The 27912-nt window shown below is 37.7% G+C and overlaps 1 protein-coding gene across 5 annotated transcripts in view; it reads right to left on the reverse strand.

Moving 5' to 3' along the window:
* Positions 1 to 24993, reverse strand: part of USP47 (ubiquitin specific peptidase 47) — a 59403-nt gene extending 34410 nt beyond the window's left edge. For 3 of the 5 annotated variants that reach the window (XM_081312553.1, XM_081312557.1, XM_081312556.1), the window contains exons 1-7: positions 12040 to 12099; positions 5292 to 5495; positions 4556 to 4669; positions 3397 to 3535; positions 2081 to 2177; positions 1255 to 1400; positions 366 to 445 (exon numbers count right to left, since the gene is read on the reverse strand). In XM_081312553.1, the coding sequence (XP_081168679.1) occupies positions 366 to 445; positions 1255 to 1400; positions 2081 to 2177; positions 3397 to 3535; positions 4556 to 4669; positions 5292 to 5495; positions 12040 to 12096 (837 nt within the window). In that variant the 5' untranslated portion in view covers positions 12097 to 12099. Of the gene's footprint in view, positions 1 to 365; positions 446 to 1254; positions 1401 to 2080; positions 2178 to 3396; positions 3536 to 4555; positions 4670 to 5291; positions 5496 to 12039; positions 12100 to 24762 lie in introns of those variants that run through there. The other 2 variants (XM_081312554.1, XM_081312555.1) reach the window with 2 other exon arrangements.
* Positions 24994 to 27912: the final 2919 nt, after the last annotated feature.

Below are 27912 nucleotides of genomic sequence, written 5' to 3' on the forward strand. Positions count from 1 at the left end.
GAATTAGGATGGCTCCTGAGTAAAGGAGATTTTACCAGGAGACTTCAACTTGAAGAAAGGAAATAAGATACAAGTTCCAGAAGGATCACATAACTCTTGCTTTCCCTTGATACAAAGAGATTACAATCCACTTAAAGATGCCTCTCAAGAGTATTATATTGCAAAACTATGACACTTCATATAAAATGCATACAGAATGAATTCCTCAAATTTCAACAGTTCTGAGTAAACAATGTACAATTTCTCCATTTTACCTCAGTGTTTAAAACTAGCCTTTAAATCTAGGATTAGTATAGCACTGTTTTATTAACCATTCTAATTATTTGTTATTTCTTGTGATCTCAACAAACCCAAAAATATTATACCTGCTCCGTTTGTTTCCATTTTTGTTCCAAAGCATCAAACATGACTCTACAGAGTTCCTGCACATCATGCTGCTGCCATGCTATTGTAAAACAAAAGTGACTTTATTTAATTAATACAGGCATACATCCCATCACAGCAATCTGTTAGCCCAGTTACAAAAGCACATTTCACTAAATTTATTTTACTGCTAGTTTTGGAACTGAAATTTCTCTACCTATCTCATTTGGCTGACCTCAAAATTATTTTCAAACATTATTTTTTTAAAAAAACAACAGGGACTCACAACTGTAGTTTAATATTTTTGTCATGATATACTGAACTTTAAGCAAACTAAATAACAGAACCAAGAAATTAGGCCATCAACTCTGCTTGCTTAATGCACGAAAACATATTAAACCATCCTGAAGAAACGTCTTCCAACCTGCTTAGAGAAAGTAAAAGTCCACCATCTTGATAGTCTATTCTTGGACAACTCTTACTGTAAAGTAATCTTTTCTAATATTAAACTATAAATTATCTTCCTATTCTTTTATTATTCTGTTACCGTAAACTGAGAATTTTGGCTAATAGTTTGTAATAATAATTTATTAAACTTTATTAAATTGATCGATTCTCAACAGCTATATAAATAAGGGTAAATGCAGAAGCCAGTTTTAAGCTATTGATATCCTTACTTTTTAAATGCTATTAATCAGGGATTTTTGAGATATGACAGCGTAATAGATATGTGGCTTTTTTCTTATTCCAGTTATACAGGAATGCTAATATGTGACCAAGTAGGAATCATGCATATCCAGACCAAGTACATAAATGATAATCAGAACACAATGTCAGTCAATATATGTCCTAATATAATTATAATTTAACCAAGTATTTGGTTAGCATTACCCTCACTACTATCCCATCCAAAGCTTCGTGTAACATCTGTAGTTTCAATTGCTCTCTTTTTGCTGGTCTGCAATAAAACAAACAATCTTTGAAGCTGATAAGGGATGCTTGTTACTGGATCTTCTTCAGAGTCTTCAAATTCCCATCTATTAAAAAAATACAAACATTAGTACTAACAGACAAAATAAATTATTTTAGAGCACCCTGTTGAAAATGAAATGTTCCTAACATTCATTTGTAGTAAAAAGCAGTATCTGAAAGGAAAGTTGATATGGAAATATTTCTTCAAAATACAATTTGAAAAAAGCTGAAAACCAAATATATGATCTTTACAGCCCAATATTAAAACTTTTTAGAAGAGATAACCTTCCATGCTTGAATATTCAAGTATTCCATACTCAGAACATTTTCTAGTATAAATATTATGAACATGCCATCAAATCATACTGAACTCTTGAGATATTCTTGCAAAAGTTAACACTATCTATATTCCCAAAGGTGCTTTTTCAAAAGGCAACTGGACTTTGTTTTTGGAAAAACAAAGTTCAGTTGCCTTTTGAAAAAGCACCTCTAGAACAACCATGACCTGGATGACTGAGAATCTCCATAGACATACTTCCATTTCTACATTCCAAAATATAGCTACATAATATATATATGGAGCTATTCTCAACAACAATAATTAACATTAGAACACTGAATAGATTGCAAATAGCTATGTAGGTAGGAAAATATTTTGTAAGTGCAATAGTCTCTCAGGTGTTTAGTGAGACTTTCATAACTCAAGAAAAGGCAATAACAAAATTAATCAAATCCATCTGCTTACCTATATAATGCATTTCTAAATTCAGGAGTCATGTAAAGAGTTTGTAGAAGACTGTTCAAATAACAGGTCATTGCCTGATTTACTAGACCCACATATCCTAAAAAACAGTATAACGTTAGCAATAATGTTCATCTTAAAAAGCAATAAGACTTAAGAGGAATTAACATTACATTATTGGGCATATTGATTATTTCTATTGCAAATTTTCAAAATTAAATTTCTTGCTAATAATATCTACTCAGAACAACAGTAATTTAAAGCTTTATTGGGTATTCAAAAACACATTTCTTCAGAATTCTGAAACACATAAGTAAAAACGGCTTAAACAGGACCTGAATAAACTACAGTGCTGGCTTAGGATAACATATTAAACCGTTTGTAATTTAGCACAGTATGATGTGTCACTTCAATGCTAATTAATTATCTTTACTTGCACTGCAAACTTAGAAAAAAATACTAGATACTAGCAAATTTCATTTCCTTCTAGTATGATTGCATTTTTAAGAGTATTAGTTATTAGAATCTAATTATTAGATTCACAATAGTAAAGGTGAACTGCGTAGGGGAATATGAAAATGGATTTCTTCTAAGTAAGAACTATTTCCCTATTAGTTAAATGTTGAAAAGTAATTTTTTGCTCAATTGTTTTTATCAGAAATACACCTGCATTTCACTAAGTGGAACAAAGTTTTACCTATGACCAAGAGTGAAGAGGGTTTTTTTGTTTAATAAAAAAAATCCCTAATAGTTACAATAAGGATTGGGGTTTTAGAGGTAAAAGCAAATCACAAGGTTGTTAAGCAAATCCAATCAGCAAAAATTGCTGGAAACTGGTAAAAAAAATGCAAAACATGTTCATGTGACTGTGGGGCATTGCAACCAGTTGTAAATGCAAGCTGGTTGTCAAGCACCCAAAATGCAATCACGTTACTGGTGTGTGTGTGTGTGTGTGTGATGATGCAGTGAAAGTTACAACTTCTAGAGTGAGTTATTAACTTTTTAAAAGCCTATTGTAACTTTAAATGATCATTAAATCAAAGATTACTTGTAAAAATCTGTATGAATTAAAAATAAACAACATCCCTGCCTAGGAGTTATTTTGTCTCCTTACACATCTGCAACTATAGTTGACAGCAACTATAGTACCACCAGTTCTGCAACTGTTATTCCTCATTCAAAATCTTATATGAACAGTGGGATTTACAACTCGTTTTGCCTATACTTAAAACTGTTTGAAGATAATATCATAATTTGTTTGAAGATAGTATTATAATATTGCTATATCCAGTGGAAAAGGACAAAAGACATCTCCATACCTGTTTCTGATTTGTTCAGAATTGACGAATAGGAATAATTCTGAGTGACGTAATCATTGGAACAGCCAACTGAACCTTCTTTTGGTAGAGGACCTATAAACCTATCAGGATTGTGGTCGTCTGATCCACCAGGCTCCTCCTAAAACATTGGATACATCTATTAAAATGTATCTTCAAGTTTACAGTTAACTAATGAAAAATAGCTTATTAAAGAAAGTCCATGTTCTCACAAGACATTTCACATTTCCCATCCTTGGTATTACAAGTAGTTTCACAAAAGACACAAAAAGGAAATGAGTTACAGAAGAAGATAGGGAGCTGAAAATAGAGTGAATCTAAGTAAGAATTGCAAGAAGTGTGTATACTACGGTAGTTTTGCTATCTATAGAACTCTAAACACATGAGATAAAAACGGTATTTTTTTTAACAGAGCGATTAAGCTTAAGATTTCAAAAGGCAAAACAGGTGCCAGGAGAATGCCAACAGAATTGCACATTCTTGGTCTAGCTCTAAAATGCAGTACATAGCCAAAGTGTGCAAAAACATTGAAATTCTTGAACATCCTGACCCTGGAAACTCCTGTTTCAAGGTCAGAACAAGCAGCTCCTATTTAAGGAGCTCAGTCTGAAGACACATATTGCTGTTCCAACTGTATTAGAAATGTCTGCTTTGCAGTGCATGTTTGAGAACGAGACCAGTTTTGTTTCTTAGAAAGGATTTACTTACTGGCTATAAAAATCACTATAAAAAAGTGAGAGCCTTGGTGGAGCAGTGGGCTAATGCCTCCTTAAGTAACACCAGCTGCCTGCAATTAGTGCAGGTTCGCATCCCACAAGGCTCAAGGTTGACTCAGCCTTCCATCCTTCCGAGGTAGGTAAAATGAGGACCCAGGTTGTTGGGGGCAATTAAGCTGACTTTGTAATAATGCCGCTTGGGGTGTGTGTGAAAGCCCTAATAAGCAGGCATATACATAGAATGAAGGCTACTGCTAAGCTTGTAAGCCGCCCTGAGTCTTCGGAGAAGGGCGGGATATAAATGGAATTAAAATAAAAATAAAATAAAAATAAAAATCAAAGATAAACATTAGAACACTCAGAACAAAAAGAAAAAAAATCTTAACATGGTAAGACATAGAAGCCACAAATGACTATATCATTACCACTACTACTTGAGGTTGGTCTCCATCTTTATCTGTCAAATGCAGAAAATTCTTTTTCCCAGGCTCAAAACCAGCATCAACAACAGATTTATCACTCGAAGGATCCAGTGGTGTCTACAGTAAATAAAATAAAATTGTTTATTTCATAGAATTGTGATTATACATTTTCCAAATTCAGATATTAGAAGAATGTTACTGACATAGACTGACTGACTCAGGGTATGGAACAGGTAAATTTAATAATTGGCAGAAACACATTTTAAAAGATATTTTCAATAGAGTTTACCAAGTATTTTTAATGTCTTGATTTAAAAAATACTTTCTAACATACAGCACTGCTTGCTCCTTCAAGCAAAACTACTACAGGATTATAAAAATTTAGTTGTGTTTATACCCACATTAATGCAAAGCATAATATTTTTAAGATATCAAAAAAATTGGGGGCAGAAAACAGTTAAGTCAGAAAATAAAAATGAATTAAAGAAATAATTTAAAATAAATATTTTATCTGTTATCTTTTGTGCTATGATTTTATGAAAAAAATGGCATTAAAATCTTTTTCTATATCACTTCCAACCACAAAAAACAAAAGGAGGCAATCTTGACCAAAAAAGGATTATTAAGGGAAAACAAGGTAATATGAGAAATGCCATGAAAATGAACAAAAATATTGTACATCAGCCATTTAAAAGTATTCTCCCCAAATGCCTAAAAGTAATAGATTTTTATTTTTTACCGTATTAGCAACACTGACTCCATTTCCCCAAATTAAATCAAAGGTTCCATTAACATAGCCCACTTTGGAGGCTATATCTTCAAATAGTTTTTTTACTGGTGTGGAAGCTGGCAAATTCAATGTGATGCGCTCATTCACTGTCTTAACGTTAGTAGTATCTTGTATTATACAAAGTACTCTGAGTTCATCAGCAGCACTTTCAATCTGAAATGAAAGGAACAAACAGATAACAGAAGTATGTTCTATTTTAGAAAGTCATTTCTCTTAACTGTGCAATTTCAGTTTTTAACACAGATGGTACACTGTAATTTAAGAAATCTAAACAAAATAATATGAACAATTTTCAAAATTGGATATCAACAGGTTCCCTTGAATGCAGCTTTTTGGTCCTAGTTGTCCTTGTTAAAACTATATCATCCAAGCTCTACAGCTTCAATCAGAATATCTGTTAACAATTTTATATATCATCAATTCTTATAAAACCAAAATTATGCACTGATTATATTCAAAGACAGTTAGGAAATGGTGACTGGAACAGTATGCAGCTGCTTCAATGCTTACTAAATATAGACACTATGACATAGAATCTGCATAGCTTATACTATCAAAACATATCTAGATTCAAATGAAAATGTAAATGAACTTATTTTATGTAGTTTTTTTCCGCACCCAGAATTATTATAAGGGAAGCACATACAAATATATTAAGAAGACACAAGCTAGAAATCACTGCTGAACAAACCACAAAGTCATGCCTGACTGAAGCATAAACTCAGTTCATGACTATGACATGTTCAAATGTAGCACAGATATTCTATACTAAAATTCCATGCAGGATTAAGCTTCTAATTCAAAGAAAGATACTGCATAAGTTCCAAAACCATAGTAGTTGTGAGTGGAAAATAATTTCTAACTGCCATGCCCATACTCTAAAAAACTGTTTTGTTGCTTTGTTAAAGCAATTATTTAAACAAAGCAATGAAAGTCTTTTAGATTTTTTGTTAGATTTAGATTAGCATCTGTATTTATGTCTTATAACAGTTTAAAAAAATACAACCATTCTGATCCATTTTTTAGCATAACCACATTTTGACATAGTGTAAATGAACTTAGTATCTATCACCCATGTTGTTGTCTAAGCAACTCTAGGCAATATCAAAACTTACCCATACTCATATCTTTTAACATAAGCCAGGCCTGCAGTTTAAACAAACCTGAGCCTAGCTAGACTGTTATCTAATTACAATCCATTAATAGGCTTATGCCAATAGAATTTCTGGTTTTGCAGCCTATCTGACAGTATTATGGATTGTGGACCAAACTTTACAAGCCTTACTTTACCTCTTAATATTTTGTTAGTTCAAAAACTGCTTGAAGTGGCTTGGATATCCCAAGACTCAGCCCCTAGAGACAAAATCAACCAATATTTTTCTCTCCTTACTTCTAAACTTTCAATTTTGTGAATATTTCTTGTAGCTATTATTAATTATTCCATAACAAAGCGAAAAGGGAAAAATAGTGATGAAAGTTAGCTCTGTTTGGTATCTCTTGTTAAAGATATTTTACATGAATTCAAAGAAGTAATGCTATTGATGGTCTTAATTTTTAAAAATATGGCCAAATTTACAAAAATTATTAGAAATGACATCTTGATCTAAATCACGGGTGTCAAACTCTATCATGTCACGGGCTGCCTGCTTGACATCCCTAATCTAAATGAATCAATTCACCAATTACTGAGTCTATTTGCAATTAGTTGAATAAAAATTTAAAATCTTTAAAAGAGAAGTAAAAATCTGTTGCAAAATTTTATAGGGATTAGGAATTACAATAATTATTGTTTCCAATTTAGAAAGTAAAAACTATTTATCAAATGATTATATAATCTCTATATTAATAGTATTGTACTAAGAATGAATTAGAGCAGAGATGTCAAATTCGCAATGTCACGTGATGTGTCGTGATGCATTGCAACTTTTTTTCCCCATTTTTGGCAATGGGGTGGGCATAGTTTCTGCATGACGCATCCTGCCCATGAGCAGGCAGTCTGACACCCCTGAATTAGAGCTTTATCTTATTACCTGGCTTTTTAACAATGTATTATATTTGCAAACAAAAGCCTAAAGTCTTTTTTAATAAGGAAACACACCAATTCTGGTTGCTATATATATATATTTTACCATGTTTTAAATGAGAAAATTATATGAAGTACTCAAAATACTGTAAATGATACAGGAGGTTGTTAAAAAGGTGGCTAAAGATTGTAAAGGTAACCTTTATTGTTATTTTTTTTACTATGGGTACAACAGCATACATAAAAAATGGAATTTAGTTGCCCGCTCTCAAAGTAGAACACATACATGACACATACCTAACCATACTATATACACATATGTATAGACCCACACCTGCGTATACATAACAAATAAGTATTAAATACTGTCCATCTTGAATATATAATGGAAGGAGGAAGCTTGAGAGTTCACAAGGTTAATGCTGTATGGAATGAAGCTATGGCTGAATCTGGATGTTCTGCTACGGATACCATGAAGCCTCCTCCCAGAAGGTAACAAGGAAAACAGGTTGTGAAGAGGATGTGTAGTGTCCCAGATAATCTTACGGACCCTGTTTAAACAACGCTTCCGTGCTACGTCCTGGATGGAGGGGAGGGAGGGGAGGGAACTGTCAATGATCTTTTCGGCCATCCTCACCACTCTCTGCACCACCTTCCTGTCTGAAGCAGTGATGCTTCCAAACCAGAATGTGATGCTGTATGACAGGATGCTCTCGATCGTGATCAGGACAGGGGAAGGAAGATGTGCTTTTCTCATGCGACGCAGAAAATGCAGGCGTTGCTGTGCCCGCTTCACCAGTTTCTCACTGTTGAGCGACCAAGCTAGCCTACTTGTTAGCTGCACACCCAGGAATTTGATGCTGATAACCATCTCCACAGGTGAATCATTTATGCACAGATAACTGTCGTTATCATCTGCAAACTTCACAATATGGTTGGTGGCAAACCTAGCACAACAGTTATGGGTCAACAGGGTGAACAGCAGCAGACTTAGGACCCAGCCCTGAGGAAAACCTGTGCTCAAGAAAATGGTATTAGAGGTAGTTGTTCCAACTTGCACATATTGGGGCCTTTTGGTAAGAAAAGCAAGACTCCAGTTGCACAAAGGAGTGTTTAAGCCTAAAAGGCCGTTTGTCTACTAGATGCTGGGGAATGAAACGCCGAACTAGTCTGCAGGTGATTAATCAACCTAACTTAGGGGTAACACATTGTTTCAGAAATATAAGCTTGTTTCTAGGTCTCCATTCCATCTATCTCCCAAAGAGTGGGGACATGCAGCTTGTCCTTTCTGCTGACTGTATTAGGCAGGCACATTCTATATGGCAGACATGTCAAACTCGTGACGTCACGTGATGTCGCGCAACGCATCAGAACTTTTTCCCATTGCTGGCAATGGGATGGGCGCGGTTTCTCCATGACGCTCTGGCCCGCTGGCCGGCAGTTTGACACCCCTGCTATATGGGTATATGTCTCAAAAATACCCAAGACTCAAATCATAACCCTAACCCTAACCCTGCAAACAAAGTGGCAGCCATAAAGTTGCTGAAATAATATAGCCTGGCTCTAATGGGTCTCACCTTCAAGCAGGCAGTTGCATTTTCTACCACATGAAGTTTTTGAGATGTCTTTAAAGGCAGTTCATGTAGAAGGAATTGCAAATATGCAACCAACAGAAAACAAGAGGCTAAATGAACATACCTAACTCATCCCATTCCAAGAGTAGTGCAGCTAGCACACTAGCCAAAGTGGAACAAACATGGTCTCTTGATCACAACTTCCACTTGCCACTGTAGCAGGAGCTACAAGACGAGAAGGGGAGGAGAAACCCTTGGTTGTAATGGAAACTGATTCTCCTCCCCCTGCAGAAGCCGATTTGCAATATGGGTAAACTGTGCAGGGATGAGAAAGTATCTCAACCAACTGCCATTTCATCTCACTGGAATGAGATTTTTCCACATCTAGTCCTTGAAGCCTCTAAACCACCCAGTCAAGATTTTTACCCAGGGAGATATAGGAGATAACCTACATCAGAGGTGTCAAACTTGCAACATCATGTGACATGTCGCGACTTTTTTTCCATTGCTGGCAATGGGGTGAGTGTGGTTTTGGCATGATGCATCTGGCCCGCGGGCTGGCAGTTGACACCCTTAACCCTTTTGATACCTTACATATGCCAAGTTTCCATAAGTTTCATACAGAGGTCAATATAAGGGAGGGGGTGGAACTAGGAGCTCACCACAATGAAATGGCCAATTATTTCATCTCTCATTCCCCTTACCTCCTGCTCAGTGACCAGGGGACCAACCCTTCAGAACAGCACTTCTAAACCCTAACCAATGCTGACAACTGAGAAGATTACCAATTTTCCACCCATGCCCAAATCTTAAATGGATCCAAGTACTTTGCATCTATGTCATTCTGAAGAAAGAGAATCACTTTATTTGACATCTATTCTAAAAAGGAAAGATGAGGCAGAGGTGGTTCAAGATGGCTGGATGGAATGGCAGCCTCTTAAGAAAGGAGCATACCACTGCCTCTTTGAAGAGTGTTCCATTTGAGAGACATTCACCATCCTTTAATCCATCTTCTTGTGTCCTCTTTGGTTGAGCTAACAGGGGCAAGGATCCAACTCACACAAGGTACGATATTCCATTTCATCAAAACCCAGGTTGTTTTGAATAAAGCTGCTAGACAGTAGTGTAAAGATGTAATAAGGATTGGGTAATAACAATGTTCTTCTGCCGTAACCACCATCATGTAAGGCACAGATCTGGATTGATTTTTTGTTCATGTTCATTTGTTCTTTGTTCTCTGGTAACATCATTCTAGGCATTTATTTTGTTGTTTCATATCTCGGACCTCCCCATCTTATCAAGGAGAAAGACCAAGATCAATGAAAGCCAAGATTCGATGAACCATTTGAATTTAGAATAGAATAGAATAGAGCTGGAAGGGACCTTGGAAGTCTTCTAATCCAGCCCCTGCTCAAGCAGGAGTTCCTATACCATCTGAGTCAGATAACTGTCGTCTCTTTTTAAAAACTTCCAGTGATGGAGCGAGGTTGACTAGGTACATAATCAAGCTGTCCATTAAATCATGGGGAAATTCCCTAAGCCTTCTCTGAAAATCAGAAGAATTTATAAGGAGGACCACCTTAAAAGTGCTTTTTTTTTTGCAGAGAGGAATGGTGCCTATAATAAAAAATGCTATTTGTCAATAACTTAATATAGTATCAGAAACTAATTATTAAAAATCCAAACAGAAAACGAGAAACCCAAAGGCAAGACATCATATTTTTAGATTTTTCAGAACTAAGCAAGTGTACTTCTAAGTAAGTCAAATAATATATTTTCACTTTTAGGCTGGGCTTAGAAATGGAAAAAAATTAACTGAGACTTAATATTACTACCGTATGTCCTTTCTAAAAAAAGTAACACATCTAGAAAAAAGCTGTTTTTGCCCAAAATTGCATGTTGTTTTATAATGATCAAGGAAGGCATTACAAAGTTTTCTCTGAGAGTCTAATGCTATTAATATAATTAGATTATCAAAATGGTCACTTTGAAAACAAAGATAATTATATGTACAGACTTGCTTCACTTTGGGGGAAAAAATAGTACTTTCCTAGGCCCCTTTCTGTTTTGTTCTTTCTGATGAATTATACAAAGACCAGAGGGAATTAAAAATTAAAGTGCATATTTATTAAAAATTGATCATATGGATTACTTTTCAGAATGGGTAATTTCAGGATTACGTTCATCCTCATACTTCATTTTTTTCTAATTTGAAATACTATGCAATGACATATTAAAACTATTAACCCTGCAGTAAAAGCATCTCATTATGTAGTCTTTGTTTAGTGACTGTTCAGTTATGACAGTGATGGAAAAGTAACCTTACAACTATTCCTCACATTTACAACTTCCAAAAAGCAGAGAAAAGTTGAAATCAGACCATAAGCAGTTTCAATTTCACTTAGCAAACACTTTGCTTAATGAGACAATTGCTATTCCGAATTGTGGTTGTTAAATGAGGACTATCTGTAAAATAGTCCAATCATTAAAAAATAGCACAGAAGACATTCAAGAAGCTAATAAGAGAATTGCTATTTTTAAAAATATATCACGTTTATTCTATTGGTAGAAAAGTCCTGTACCCAACAGAAAGAGCAAAAGTATTTCTATACTGAAATATAAGTATGACCACTATAACCTTTGGGAAAAGTAGAAATAAAACACACAAGGTACTTTTGTCAACTATTTCATACTTCACATTTGTTGTTTAACTGAAATACAACATAATATAAAAAACAAAGCAAGCTGTTGTGACTAGAATTCCAAAAACAGTATTAGAGCAATACCTTTACTAAATGAATTAAAAAATGATAATTTCAGAATACCTTCAGTTAGTATAGGTTTTGAAACTATAACTTTCAAAATTGAAATCATGCAAATTATCATTTATTAGAAGTTTCAAAACCATGCTTTTGATTTTTGTAGATATTAAAATGAAATCTTAAGAGTTTCATATAAGAGATGCCAAATCACCTTCCACTCTTAGAAATTGTATTAAAAATTAGTACTCTAATGCATTTGCAAACCATTTTATTCGTGCAGTGCTAATTTCATGCTATCCAAACTGAACTGTTTTAAACATTCACTTCAAACTAACTACCTGTGAAAATTTCTTCTTCATTTCATCAAATATATTCTGTCTGCATCTCCAAAGCATCTCCTAAGATATATAAACACAAAATAGTATGATTATGCTATCAAATATTTCACTAAAAATTCACCTTTTAAAAAAACTAATGTAAGTCAACGTAAAATTCATTTTCTTACACAAATGAACATTTAATATCCAAGAAAAAGGAGAATGGTTTAATTCTACAAAAAAGTTCAGGTAGTCCTCAACTTATGACCACAACTGAGCCCAAAATTTTGATTGTTAAGCAAGATATTTATTAAATGAGTTTTGTTCCATTTTATGACCTTTCTTGCCAGTTGAATCACTGCAGTTGTTAAATTAGTAACATGGTTGTTAAGTGAATCTGACTTTCCCACTGACTTTGCTATTCAGAAGGTTGCAAAAGGTGGTCACATGATCCCAGAACACTGCAACCGTCATAAATATAAGTCAGTTGCCAAGTTTATGCATTTTGTTCACAGGACCGTGGGGATGCTGCAATGGTCATAAGTGTGAAAAACGGTCCTAAGTCACTTTTTCAGTGCTGTTGTAACTTTGAACTGTTGGAAGTCGAGGACTACCCATATATGGGAGTTTAATATAAGACTAAAAGACTAAGGACATACAAAATTTACCAAAGTTGATATACTAAAATATATTTGTCTAAGAGAAGAAACTGGAATTCCATCTGAAGTACTAAACCTCCTAAAATACTTTTGTATATCTCCAAAATGGGTCAGAAAAAGCCCAAAATATAATAGCAACCCCAGTATTCTATACCTTTGAAAGAGTGTGGACAGCTTTCTGAACAATACAGGCAGTTCTTGCTTGGAAGCAGCAGTTCATTCATTTTTCACCATCATCATAACTGCATGATCACTAAACAAGCCAACAAGCAGTCCATCTGGAATAACCTTAAACCCCCTCTGGAACCCAACCAGATCCACTAGTTGTCTGGGATGGACTAATATAAATAAAAGGTCGCTCCAGCCTCCCTATATGGAGGGGTGGGTGACACCAGAGAACTGCAAGTTCAGAACTATGATTGACTATGACAGGGGAGAAACCAGCATCTCCCCAATTCTGAACAACTTGCCACTACTCAGGCAGAAATAAAAGGTCACATACATGATTATTATTATATATTGGCCATGTATGACTTGCTATAGGCCCATGAACTCTCAAGTCCATCCCTGAAGAAGGCAAGTTGAAGTCCTTCAAGACCATAAATTAAAGGAACTCCACCACTAATCTGGAGTTAAGGAAATCAGAAAAGAATATTGCCACGCAGCAAGGAAACTGGGAGAATAACAATAATCCCAACTGAATCCTAGAGCCCAACATAATAAATAGGGTCTCGCATCCAGTAATCTATTGGATAGTGCCACTGAATGTCTCTCAAGTATTTTGAATGATCACTGCCATTGCACCACCTCTATCCTAGGGTCTCAGCTGATGCCACACTCCAAACTCAACAGGGCATATCTCAGAAAGGGGAACCTCCCATTTTGGTCCTCCTATCTTGATTTCAGTGAAATATACCAGGTCAGTTCTTTCATTCATACATCAAGTCATGGATAAGGGTGGCCTTATTATAGACAAATCTAGGATTCAGCAGCAGCAAACAACAACTCAAGAGTCTTGGAGATCTGCCAAATGTGGCTTGGGAATGAGAGTGGGTATACGTTGGAAGGCACCTAGGAACAATATTCTTGTGGCACGGTCCCCAACAGCCCACCCCATATCCCATCATATTTCCCCTTGCTTGTCACTAGATGTTATAGCCCACACTTACCCCACCAGAAACTTTTCCCCCATCCCCTGCCCAATTTGGTCCATACCCAGGCCATCTGCACCTTACACAACCAATAATTAACCATAGGACTTTACTCTTAGAAAGTCAAATCAATTAGTATTTGCAAACTGGGTGTAAGTTTCCCTTCTTAGAAAATTTTAGAAGTTATGCCTAAGTTTGACAACCCTTCTTCAGTTAAATGTTTTCACTCAAGAAATACATATTGAGGACTGCCACCAAGAAGGAATTAATAACATGCAAAGTAGACCCCCTCCCCCTCCAAATCAAATTATAACTGAGCTAGTGATTTCACCCTTTCATCTCCTGAAGCACTCTTAGAAAATTCTAACACCCTTACCTAAGAGCTCCACCATCATCTAACTCATAGTAACAATGCGCCCTTGAAGCAAAAATAGCACTACTCAAGCCATGGTTTAACAACAATGATGATGATGTTGGAAGGGACCTTGGAGGTCATCTAGACCAACCCCCTGCTCAGGCAGGAAACCCTATACCATTTCAGACAAATGGCTGTCCAGTCTCTTAAAAACTTCCAGTGTTGGAGCATTCACCACCTCTGGAGGCAGGTTGTTCCACTGGTTAACTGTTCCAACGGTCAGGAAGTTTCTCCTTAGTTCTAGGTTGCTTCTCTCCTTGACTAGTTTTCATCCACTGCTTCTTGTCCTGCCTTCAGGTGCTTGACTCCCTCTTCTTTGTGGAAGCCCCTGAGATATTGGAACACTGCTATCACGTCACCCCTCGCCCTTCTCTTCATTAAACTACACATACCCAATTCCAGCAACCATTCTTTATATGTTTTAGTCTCCAGTCCCCTAATCATCTTTGTTGCTCTTCTCTGTACTCTTTCTAGAGTCTCAACATCTTTTTTTGCATTGTGGTGACGAAAACTGGATGCAGTATTACCAAGGCATTATAAAGTGGTATTAATAGTTCACGTGATCTTGATTCTATCCCTCTGTTAATGCAGCCTAGCACCGTGTTGGCTTTTTTGGCAGCTGCAGCACACTGCTGGCTCATATTGAAGCGATTGTCCACTAGGACTCCGAGATCCCTCTGTTACTACTATTGAGCAACGTACCCCCTATACTATACCTATGCATTTGGTTTTTCCTGCCTAAATGTAGAACCTTACTTTTTTCACCATTGAATTTCATTTTGTTAGATAGCGCCCAGTGTTCGAGTCTGTCCAGATCCTTCTGTATCTTAAGCCTATCTTCTGGAGTATTGGCTATTCCTGCCAGCTTGGTGTCCTCTGCAAATTTGATGAGTTCCCCATCTATCCCCTCGTCCAAATCGTTGATGAAGATGTTGAAGAGTACTGGGCCCACAACAGAGCCCTGGGGCACCCCACTACACACTTCCTTCCATGTAGATGCAGTTCCATTGAGGACCATGCTGAGTACGGGTGGTCAGCCAGCTACGAATCCATCTGGTGGTGATACTGTCTAACCCACATTTTTCTATCTTATCAAGTAGTAGGTTGTGATCTACTTTATCAAATGCCTTACTGAAGTCCAAGTAAATTATATCCACAGCATTCCTCTGGTCCAGTAATTTTCTCACTTGGTCAAAGAATACAATAAGATTTGTCTGGCATGATCTGTTTTTGACAAACCCATGTTGGCTTTTAGTAATGACTTTGTTTGCCTCTAGGTGTTTGCTGATTCATAATTTGATTATCTTTTCTAGAATCTTCCCAGGTATTGAGGTCAGGTTGATAGGTCTGTAGTTTCCTGGATCTATTTTTTCCCCTTTTTTGAAGATGGGAACTACATCAGCTGTTTTCCAGTCCTCTGGTAGTTCCCCAGTCCTCCACGATTTTTGAAAGATAAAGTTCAGTGGTTCTGAGATAACATCTGCCAGTTCCTTGAGAACCTTGGGGTGTAATCCATCTGGTCCTGGTGATTTGAACTCGTCTAGGCTTGACAGGTGCTCACTTACCATTTTCTTGCCTATCTTAAGTTGTGTTTCTGTTTTTTATGGCACTGTTTTTGATAGGTTGGACTATTTTTCCCCTTTGTGTAAAGATAGATGCAAAAAATGAGTTAAATAGTTCTGCTTTCTCCCTGTTGCTTGTCACCTTCTTGCCACTTTCCCCCACTAATGGACCAATCATTTCCTTAACTTTTTTCTTGTTTTTTACATGTTGAAAGAAGCTCTTTTTTGTTATTTTTGACTTTGGTCGCAAGCCTTAGTTCATTTTGAGCCTTAGCATTCCTCACTTCATCTTTGCAGGCACGGGCTATTTGTTGATATTCTGCCTTAGTGATGTGCCCCTCTTTCTACTTTTTATCTTTCAATTTATCAGAGAGTTCTTTATGCAGCTATGCTGGTTTCTTTTGAAAGCTGTTATTTTTCTTCTTTGTTGGCATTGTGCTAGACTGGGCTTTTATTATCTCAGTTTTCAAAATTTCCCAAGCTTCTTGAGTTTTTTCCCCTTTAGGATTCTCATCCATGGAATTCTTCCCAAGCTCTAAGATTATTGAAGTTAGCTCTTTTAAAGTCTAAGACTCTAGTATGACTGTATTCTATTGCTTGTGCTTCCAGAATGTTGAATTCCAATATTGCACGATCACTTCCCCCCAAGGTTCCTCTGGCTTCAACACCTCCTATAATTTCATCTCTGTTAGTGAGGATTAGATCTAATATGCCTAATCCCCTAGTTCCCTTCTCTCCTTTTTAGGAGACAAAGTTGTCTGCTAGGTTTGTCAGGAATCTGTTTGATCTTTCATTTGGTGCAGAGTTTGTCTCCCAGTTGATGTCAGGGTAATTACTGTCCCCCATTACTATTGTGATGTGCTTCCTACATACTTTAGATGACTAGCAAAAAGTTCATCTATTTCCTGTTTGGTTGGGCGGCCAATAGTATACACCTATGGCAATGCCATTCCCCCCCTTTTATATTGACCCCAATGCATTCAAGACAGTTTTCAACAATATTTTGCTCTATTTCTGTAGAGATATAGTTATTTCTTATATAGAGAGCTACTCCACCTCCTCTTTTGTTTGGTCTGTTTCTTTTAAATAATTTAAATCCCTCCAGCTGTGTTCCATTTGTGGGTTTCATCCCACCATGTTTCCGTAATGACAACAATATCATATCTGCCCTCATTTACCTGAATTTCTAGTTCACCCTGCTTACTGTTCATACTCTGTGCATTGGTGTATAGACATTTGAGTCCTTTATGACTGACCCTGTGTTTACTTTCTACATAACTTGTGTGGTGCCTGAGTTCCCCTATTTTCTTAGATTGCCGGGGACAGGGATGTTCTGTATCAATTAACTTACTGTCCCTGTTGTTCAGTTTAAATATTCCTCTAGAAAATCTGTGAATTTATTGCCAAGTAACTCAGTCCCTTTCTTGGATGGATGCAAACCATCTCTTTTGTACATTTTTTATTGGACCAGCTACAGATATCGTGACTAATATAACCAAAGCCTTCTCCTTTACACCACTCCTTTAGCCACTGGCCTTTTCCATTTTGCTCCTTACACACTGGTAAAATCTCTGAAAAAGTGAGCCTACAGCCTATTCTGCTGAGTTCCTGCCCCAAGCTCTGGAAATCATTCTGCACAGAGTACATCCTTTTGGGACAGATTGTTAGTGCCAAGATGTATAGTGGCATCCACACCACAGTCCTTGCTGGCGTTCTTGACTATTTTAAACATACACGTCTTGTCCCTACTGGCAGTAGCACCTGGAAGACACCTAACCTCTTTTGAAACCTCTATATCCTTTCCTAAATTTATATCCCTTATAACTGAATCACCAACTAGAACGTGGCTTCTCTTTTAGGATACATTTCTCTTCTTGCATGACTGATGTATAATACCTGATTCGCACTTCTCCGTGTCAAAAACAAGTTCTTCATCTCAGACCACGGTCCCCTGCTTATTTGAGTTATCATCACAACTACCTTGATCTGTTTCCTTAATGTCCCTATTAAAGTCAGCAAGGGCACTGTATGTGTTATGCAGGCACACAGCGAAAGCTTTGTGTTTATGGTTCACAGCTCTCACCCTGCCAGATCCCACGGTTGTCCACACTGTCCTTCTCCTGCAGGATCTTTGTGGTAGAGGGGGCTGATAGTGCGGAGGCTCAAAAGAGTAGAAGGGCTGAACTGGACACCTAATTTCTGCCTGAAGAGCACAGATTACAGACCCAAAATAATCTGTCCTTGTAGACTAATGATTTGTGTACAGATAGGACAGTTTCCCAGTTTGAAGAGTGCTGTAAAAGACAGCTGCAAAACAAGTGTTGCACTGAAGCCAGACATTCTGAAGTGAAAGGAATCTCAGATGCACTTGCCCTGAATGTACCGCCGCTGTTTTTGATTTTTACTTTACTCTTCCACCCACCTCCTCAACTCACAGTTTTGTAGCTTTTTCCAGCAACCTCTGGCAGTTTAAATGCAATGGAGGTCCAATCAGCAGAGGCTTAGTATGATGACTGTGTTAATGCCAAAAACCTCTTGTTAACATTACAGGTGTATGTATCCAATATTATGTTGACAACTGCAGTGGACCTCTTCCAGGAGAAGAGATACTACAAGCAACGTTTGGCATATAACAAAAAAGAAGCCAATAAAATATAACTGGGGCCAATTCATTTTGGCATGTCACATCAGGCTTCCAAAGAAATGGCCATTCTATAGTGGACTGTCACATCCCCCTGTGGGACCAGGGAGGTATATTTTCAGAAATTCTACATAGCATCTCTGTTGGAAGTAGACATCCTTAGTGAAACTAAGAAAATGTGCCAATGTGGGCACCAGTCACAATGATGGAGATCAAGAATCTTGATGCGTAACTAAGAGTAGAGAAGGTCTTAGAAGATCTAATCTCTTCAGAATCCATTAAAAACAACTTGAGCTTCTATTCCCCACTCTGGCTTCAATTTTACCTGCATTGACATCTATAGCTGAATCACAAAGGATTGGAGATTTTTGATTATTTCTCTCTATATAAAAAAGAGAAAAGGATAATCCTGCTAATTATAAATGGATCAGCCTCTTAAATACAATCAGCTAAGTCTATGCAAAACACATACAATGAAAATTCCAAGATTGGTTGGGACAGGAAAACATAGTTATAGAAAAGCAAGCCAGCTTTAGGGAAGACCCATCCACTATTTATTACTGCCTAGTATTCCTACATCTACTTGAAAAATATCCTCCTGCAATACCTCTCTTGATGCCGCCTTCACGAACTTCAAAGTAGCTTTTGATTTTGTATTTTGAGCTAAACTATGGGAACAACTGAAGGCAATCTTCAATGCCTGATGTTTATTATATCTAATACATATGTTATATAAAGGGACCACACTGCAATTAGAACTGAGAAAGGCATAAAGCAAGGCTGCATATTGCCCGCACTATTATTCAATTTCTATATTAACTTCACAGTAGGCTATTTCAACACAACTTTCACTCTCCAACATTTGCTGGAAGACACTCTGTTCTACTCTATGTAGACAATGATCTGCCATCCTTAAATTTCTCAAAACATATACCTGCAGCATTCATATTATTTGAAGCCAAGCCAACTGGATAGCTTCTTTATGTCCTCTTCACCAATTTTGCACTATTAGAGCTTGTTCAATCCAAATTTCTAAGACTGGCTCTTCAAGTCCCAAAAGGTGTCTATAATGCCACTCTGAGACTAGAGATAGATTTCATCAAAGTGGAGGTTAGTGTGTGGGTGTACTCTTATCTGATAACCCAGGTGTTCTACAAAGCATGGGATGTTCTACAAAGCATGGGATGTTATCAGGCCAAAGCACTCATTAAACAGCTCAAAGCAGTCAAAGAGCACCATTTTGATATAGACAAGTTTCAAATTTCTTTCTTGCCAATGAATCCAACAGATACTTTGCTTCCCTTATGACATATTTAACTAAACTCTAAGTACCACACAAAATCAGATCTTTACCCTGGCATGATGCCATGCCCTCCCTTCAGCTATCCTTGAAGGCCAATAGTAAGATTTCCTACCCAGAGAGATAATGTCTGGGTGACTGGACACACAGAAACAAGAAATCATGTGCTTCTCCAGGGTCTATTTTATAGACATTCATACTAGCCTCATTTCACCATTACTGCATAAATGCATAGGACATACAGGACAATTCTACACCACCCTGGTGCTTTCAGATAGAAACCCTGCTACAACATATGATAGTTACTAGTTATATCAAGGTCTCTTTTTCTTAATATATAGTGGTATTTCTTCTGCTACCTCAGGATTAGTTAAACTTCAAAAAGAAATCAGTAATTTGTTTTCAATCATGTTGTGAAACAGGTATTCTAAGTTTAATACATGGACTCTGAACGAATGCTTAAGAATTAATTACACATGAATATATTAAATAAAAGCATTCTTGGTTGTTATGAAGTTTTTACCATGTTTCTTAAGCAATCATTAAAGGGAGAAGGTATCACACTCCATGTTTTTCCTGTCATTATCATTATACAAATATGGAATACTGTATTCTTCTATTTTCCTATATATAAAAATACTTTTAATAGCAGCCTGTGTTCATAAACACACACTTTAAAATGAGCTCTGCTGAATTTAAAAATGTTTTTTATAATTTGGCTATTAATTTATAATTCATACATTCTGATGTTATTTCTCAATAAACATACATGGGATTAATTTCAAAGCAGGATTACCTCAAATTAAGAAAACAAGAAAGATAAAATTATGAAACACTACAAAGTATTTTTCCCCTTTATATTATTTATAGATAGAAGTAACTGATTTCTTCAAAATCTATGATGTGGGAAAATTACTATTTCCTGTTTTCTCCAGAATCCCTTTCCCAAAAAAAGGGAAAGCATTTGAAATCCTCATGCTTCATGCTGTTTAAATTGATGGCCTAAATGCTATCTTTTATAACAAGAAGCACAATGATCACAGCCAGACTCTGCCATTAATCATTCCAGCCTAGGCGAGTTATCTATAATTACTGCCAAACAATCCCTTTGCTTCTTGGACACCAAGTAATGCTTTAACTATTATTCGTTTCTCTCTCATTCAGTATATATCTGTGATCTATGTATGTCTAGGTAATTATTACATGTTATTAAGGTTTTAAACTTTATAGGCAGAGCTGTCCATTACTTTGAAAAATAAAAGTGCTGCCAAAATAATGTCCTTGCTATCATTTAGTACACCATTACCCAAGTTGGGCACTTTCCAGATGGGTGGACTTCAATTCTCTGAAGTCCCTGGCTAGGATGGTCACTGCTGAAAGTTCTAGAAACTGAAGTGCATACACCTGGAACGAATCATAGTTGGAGAAGTTTGATTTAATACCAATGTATTGAATTAAGGTATAAGACAGAAAAATGCTGAATAATGCTAAAAGGTAAAGGTAAAGGTTCCCTCGCACATGCATGCTAGTCGTTTCCGACTCTATGGGCCGGTGCTCATCTCCGTTTCAAAGCCGAAGAGCCAGCGCTTGTCCGAGGACGTCTCCGTGGTCATATGGCTGGCATGACTAGACGCCAAAGGCGCATGGAACACTGTTACCTTCCCACTGTAGTGGTCCCTATTTTTCTACTTGCATTTTTACGTGCTTTCGAACTGCTAGGTTGGCAGAAGCTGGGACGAGTAACAGGCGCTCACTCTGTTACGCGGCACTCGGGATTCGACCCGCCAAACTGCCGACCTTCTGATCGACAAGCTCAGCGTCCTAACCCACTGAGCCACCGCATCCCTTTAATGCTGACTAGTTTAAGAAATACAATACTACAACATCAAGATAAACAAGATGTAACAATATTATAGTGGATACGGTGGAACTACAGGAAACTACTGTTTACCAGAACAGCTACTTTATATGCTTTTTATGAAATTATGTCATTACATTAATGCCATAAAAAGATGTAGTTTACTGAATATGTTAATAAGTTTGGAATCAGGATTCCAGTAATGAACTGTAATTATATGCTGTGTCACCATCTAAATATTAAATATCCTTCCATTCTCTCTAGTATCAAAATAATTAAATATGACACTATATTTACAGTAAAATTCACTTGTTATATTAAGCTGTCACACATCTAAAAGTTGCTTCAATATCAAAACCTAAGATTTCTGCATATTTGTCCCAATATGCTATCATGCAAGGGTATTGACAGTACTTCTGTATACTTAACCTACATTTTCTTTTAAAGTGGCAACATATTTAGTCTGATGTACAAGTGACATCTACAGATGATTACGCCATTTTAAACTATGCCATTTTCTTTCTTTGAAATGTGCTTATGGGAACCAGGACTTATGAATAACAAAAATTATTTATCAAATTTCTACACCACACATCTTACCTAAGTGACTCTTGGCAGTTTACAAATAAAAAATATTAAATCAGCTTTCTGAGAATTATTATATTTTCTATAACAAGCCGGCCTGGCCTAATGGCTCATGGGTTTAGATTTTAATATTGTTTTAATGTATTTTAATTCATTGTTCTTAGTTTCTGGGCACCTGTTTAATCTCTTTTAATGTTTGTATTCTTGTATTTTTATATGTTTGCCCTGTTCACCGCCCTGAGTCCTTCGGGAGAAGGGCGGTATACAAATAAAATTATTATTATTATTATTATTATTATTATTATTATTATTATTATTATTATTATTATTATTATTATTATTTATTATTATTATTATTAATCTGCTTTTTTTCCTATATGAGAGGGAATGTACCGTAAACTGAGACTCTGTTTGATATAGTGGTTAAGGTGCTGTTTTAGGAGATTATGAGCTCTAGGCCTCCCTTTGGCCTTCTGGGTCAATCTTCTCTAAGCCCTTCATAGAAAATAGGAGGCAAGTAATTTAGGTATGTTTGTCATTCTAAAATGATCAAATATATTGTATATCGAAAAGATAAAAATGTAATAATAATGTTGTTCACTGTTATGTTCAATTCTTCGCAACTCCATGGACCATAGCATTCCTTGTCCTCCACTGTTTCCCAGAATTTGCCCAAATTCATATTCATTGTCTTAATGACACTATCCAACCATCTCTTAATAATAAATATTACATGTCAAACTGATAAAGTCTTGGAGCATAACACACCAGATTTAATTATGGTTGAAAAATAGAAAGTGTGGATAATACCAAAGGATGTAGAATAGAGGAGAGAGAATTGGAGAAGATCACAACATATCAAGATCTGAAAAATCAAAGTTTAAAGATTATTGCATAAATTGGCAGTGGTGGTTCTAGTGGTTATCAGGAACTGGGTGCCATATCAATAAGGTTGGACAGCACCTAGAAAATCTGTGCATTGAGAAAATTTCCATTTTTCAATTACAAAAGGTCACTTTGCTTGGGATTGCATATATGTTAGGCCAGTACATTATGACATCTTAGGTTCCTGGGAAGAATTCAAAGTGAACTTGAAGCCAACACTGGCTAAAGAACTGGCAGCTGTGATTTCACATTGTTGCATATAATATTGTCTTCTCAAATGAACTTTCAATCACAAGGGACAAATATGAGATCCACTAAGCCTAATTGCAACTCAGGGAACTAAGCAGACATTCCATAGGCCACTGAATAAATCACAGTATCCTTTACTATGCATAGTGATTCTATGGCAGACAAATTGAATAGATAAGATCCCTTCAAAAGATAAAATTTGACAGCTACAGTTCTATGTGGAACACTGTCGCTATTGCTGCTGCTTCTACTACTACAGTTCTGTTGTTATGGTCTATCAAGTCTGATTCCCAGTGACTGCAGGAACAAGTCCATGCAGTTTTTCTGGCAACATTATCAGAAATGGCTCGCCAGTATCTTCTTCCTAGGGCTGAAAGAGGTAAGTCTGGCTCAAAGACATCTAGTTGGCTTCTGTGCCTAAAACAGGATGAAAACTCAAGGCTTCCATGGTCTCTCAATCCATTCCCTTAACCAATCAATCTGACTCCAATACTATTTACATCATCGAATTGTCAATAAAACTATCAGGGATAAAATCAATAATCTTAATAATGATACTCACAAAAATAAGTGCAATTTATAAGGCAATTAAAATAGCTTAAAGCTCATTTTAATAGATGTGGTAGCAATTGCAAGTGTGTGTGTGTGTGTGTGTGTGTGTATACACACACACACACACACACACACACTATCCACTGTAATTCACAAAATTTAGTTCTTAAAACTAACTGAAAAAGAAGCTCCTCTTTCAACTGTTATCCACACCTGCAAACACCAAGAGAGCAAACCCGTGGCCTTGTTTTTTTCGGAGTTCTCACTAACCATAATTGTCTTCAACTCTTCCAAGGATGCTTTTCTATCTCTTTGGGGCGAACGCAAAGCCAGCCAACGATTCTGCGTTTTAACTGCTTTCTCTCTCATCAAAGCTGCCCTTGAGGAGAAAAACGGAAAGCCTCCCAAAGGTCTTCCTTACCTCCCTAGCCGGAATGACAACCCCCTCAATCTCTGTCTGCTCACCCACGGCTGACAGCTGACAGCTTCCCCTACCCCCGACCCCTAAACCCTCCGGCCCTCTGGCGATAATGTTCTCTCAAGCGTCCTTTTCCCAGCGCATTGCCGCAGGGCCTCTCCGGGCGGCTGGATAGGCCTTTCCTAAGATGCCGCTCCGCTGGAACCCAGCCGCTTCTCTCCGCCCGACGGCCAGGCTTCTTCGCAGCGAGTCCGCCTCCACCACTCGCCAGCTCGCTTGCGGTGAGGGGATTCTCCGCCAAGCCGCCTGACGCTCCTTTACCTAACCCCCCCCCCGCCCCAAGCAGGCCTTCCCTCGCGCGCCTCTTCGCTCTCCGCCCGGCTGAGGCGTCGCTTGGCCTCTCCTCTTTCCTTCGCCGCCCGCAGGCGCGCGGCCTGTCCCGAAGAAGCGTGCGCGAAGGAGCGCTCACCTCTTTAGGGACCAGCTGGTTGTCTTCGCTGGGCACCATGGCCAGTGGCGCAGCAGCCTGGGGCCGGCGGGGGGGAGTCGGGCGGCGAGTCGTCGTCAGCAAGAGGAGCCTCCGGAGGAGGAGGAAGAGGAGGAGATGGAGGGAGAAGGCGGCGAAGGGTGTCGCGGGAGACTCATCCTCACGTTCCTCCCTCCGCTTGTCTCTTCCTAACCGCCGTCCTCCCCCCTGCCTGGCCCCTACCCTTCCACTCAGCGAAGGCACCCTCCCCCTCGCCGTCTGCGCCAATCAATGGCAAAATGGCCGACGACAGCTTTCTCGCGAGAAGTCGCCGGAGTCGTCCCTCACGGCGGTCCCAGTTCTGCCTCTCGCGACCTGTTTCTCCCCGCTCTTCCACCCCCCCTCCCCGCCCCCCAGCGTGGTAGCTGAGGCTCCGAACCGTCCCTGCTTCTCCGGAGTGCGGCTAGTTCCGCCGCCGTGGGTGACGGGGCGGCGCGCGCGCTCTGGAAAAACACGGGCAAGTTAGCCTCGTTTGCTAATTTAAATAAACAGGATGACGTCTAAGCCCTCTCGGGCGAACAAGCGTAGTCTTATTTATTTATTTGTTTGTTTGTTGAAGTTTATTTCCCTCTCACGTTAGGATACCTACCAACGCTTCCGTGTTTCGCTGCCCTCAAAGAAAAGCACTATGCGGGTCTTCAATGTGTTGCAGTTGCCATTAGGGAGCTCAAATTGTAGCTGTACACGCGCGCGCACAAACACATTTTTCGAGTGCAAGTAATGGGAGACCACTTTATTTAGCATTAACTGTTTAAAATGATATTATGCATGTTACTCTTCTTGCACGTTATTAAAAGTCAAGTCTGGTCCTTTTAAAAACAATTGAGATAATGTTGTGGTTGCCAAACAGAAAATGTTTTGCAAGTTTTAGCGGACTTGTATTTGTTTAATCGCGTCGTTATCTCACCTTTCGTTCAGACCTGCCAAGAAGGTAAAGGGAGTCTTCTCCCAGACAGCCTGCAAGTACTTGCCTTTTTTCTTTTCTATAAATGGGCTATGTAACATGCCAAATCATAATAATTTGTCCAGTCTTGATTGTATGATCCCAACAATTGTGGTTTGTGAAGCACTGTTTCACATATTGTGCAAGCCAGCTAATACAGATTTTTATTGTATAAACTATTGTTAAGCACACTGTGTTTTTATTTGTTGCCCTATTGTTGTGGCAAATTGTTGGAAATAAAACGCAAAGCTATATACAACAAAGGGAGCCAAGCTACATTTTAACCATTTTACATACATTAAGATATGCACGTTTGTGAGGATTACATACACTTACATGAACGGATATAATGAATGGATGCATATTTTTATATTTGCTGTTCTTCTGTATACAGTAAATACTGTATAAAGTGTATAAATTATAGGATTGCCCATAAATCATAGCTTCTCTTCCAAATGATGAGTAGAAGGAATTTCTTGTTTCAGTAGCATTTACAGGTGTAAATGCATTAAATGCATTTAATAGATGTATCACAATGAAAAGTAGCCATCACAAATAAGACCAAGGTTGAAATTTTGGTACTGTACTTAAAATGAAAAGGATAGAGAAGAGTTTCAAAAGGATTTTTCAACACTAGAGAATTATCATTACAATCAAAGGTGTCAGTCAAACTAACAGAACTTGAAATTAAATCAATAGGTTTTAAACTGATCTTATGGCTCCAGAAAGCAATTTACGATTTGGCAATTGTAAGCAGTGCAGAAAAGCAGATAATGATTGTGTTTGCATATTTTTAGGTTAAAAATGAGTAAGAAGGGACCCAATAAAACTTTACAAAATAATTCATGATTGTTGTTGTTAGCTGCGAAGTCGTGTCCGACCCATCGTGACCTTATGGACAACGTTCCTCCAGGCCTTCCTGTCCTCTACCATCTTCTGGAGTCCATTTAAGCTCACGCCTACTGCTTCAGTGACTCCAGCCACCTCATTCTCTGTTGTCCCCTTCTTCTTTTGCCCTCAATCTTTCCCAGCATTAGGCTCTTCTCCAGTGAGTCCTTTCTTCTCATTAGGTGGCCAAAGTATTTGAGTTTTAGCTTCAGGATCTGGCCTTCTAAAGATCAGTCAGGGTTGATCTCCTCTAGGACTGACTGGTTTGATCGCCTTGCAGTCCAAGGGACTCGCAGGAGTCTTCTCCAACACCATAGTTCAAAGGCCTCAATTCTTTGGCGCTCAGCCTTTTTTATGGTCCAGCTTTCACTGCCATACATTGCAACTGGGAAGACCGTAGCCTTTACTATACGCACTTTTGTTGATAGGGTGATGTCTCTGCTTTTTAGTTTGCTGTCTAGATTTACCATGGCTTTCCTCCTGAGGAGCAAGCGTCTTTTAATTTCTTGACTACAGTCCTCATCTGCAGTGATCTTGGAGCCCAGGAAAATAAAATCTGTCACTACCTCCATTTCTTCCCCATCTATTTGCCAGGAATTGAGAGGGCCGGATGCCATGATCTTGGTTTTCTTAATGTTAAGTTTCAACCCAGGTTTTGCACTCTCCTTCACCCGCAACAAGAGGCTCTTTAGTTCTTCAATTCATGATACCAAGAAAATTAACAGGTTTCTGCAATGTGACTGAAATTAGGGAAATTCAGGTCAAATAGAAGTACTTTAAAACAACAAAATCATTCATGCTGGATTAGACATTCCTTTTGGTTTAATCTAGAGCAAGTGTTTGTACATCTTGAAAGAAAAAAATGATTTGTTTCTACATAAAAAATTAAGACTTATTGTATATTCTTTAAATATTTCTTCTGCTTCTCAACTGCAAACAATACTACATAGTGCTCATTCATTATATCTTCTCTTGGAGGACTTGAATTGATCAGGCATTCTTGTCATAGAAGTCAATCAATAATTGATTCTGTATAATGCATACAAAAATATATTTTTTTTCTTTGTAACTGAATGATGCATAGCAAAGTGTGAACTTTCTTAGTACTTAGTTCATAAACAATAAAGGTCCTTGTTTTCCAAGTCTAATAAGAGAAAGCTCAAGTAATTGGAGAAGGGAAGGGTGAACATAATCTCTCAGACAAGAGTACATAGAACAAACAGAGAAGATTAAGTTGTTTTTGATCCATAGAGTGGAATATT

Source organism: Vipera berus (assembly GCF_964194415.1).
Source record: "Vipera berus genome assembly, chromosome: 1".
Taxonomy (NCBI): Eukaryota; Metazoa; Chordata; class Lepidosauria; order Squamata; family Viperidae; genus Vipera; species Vipera berus.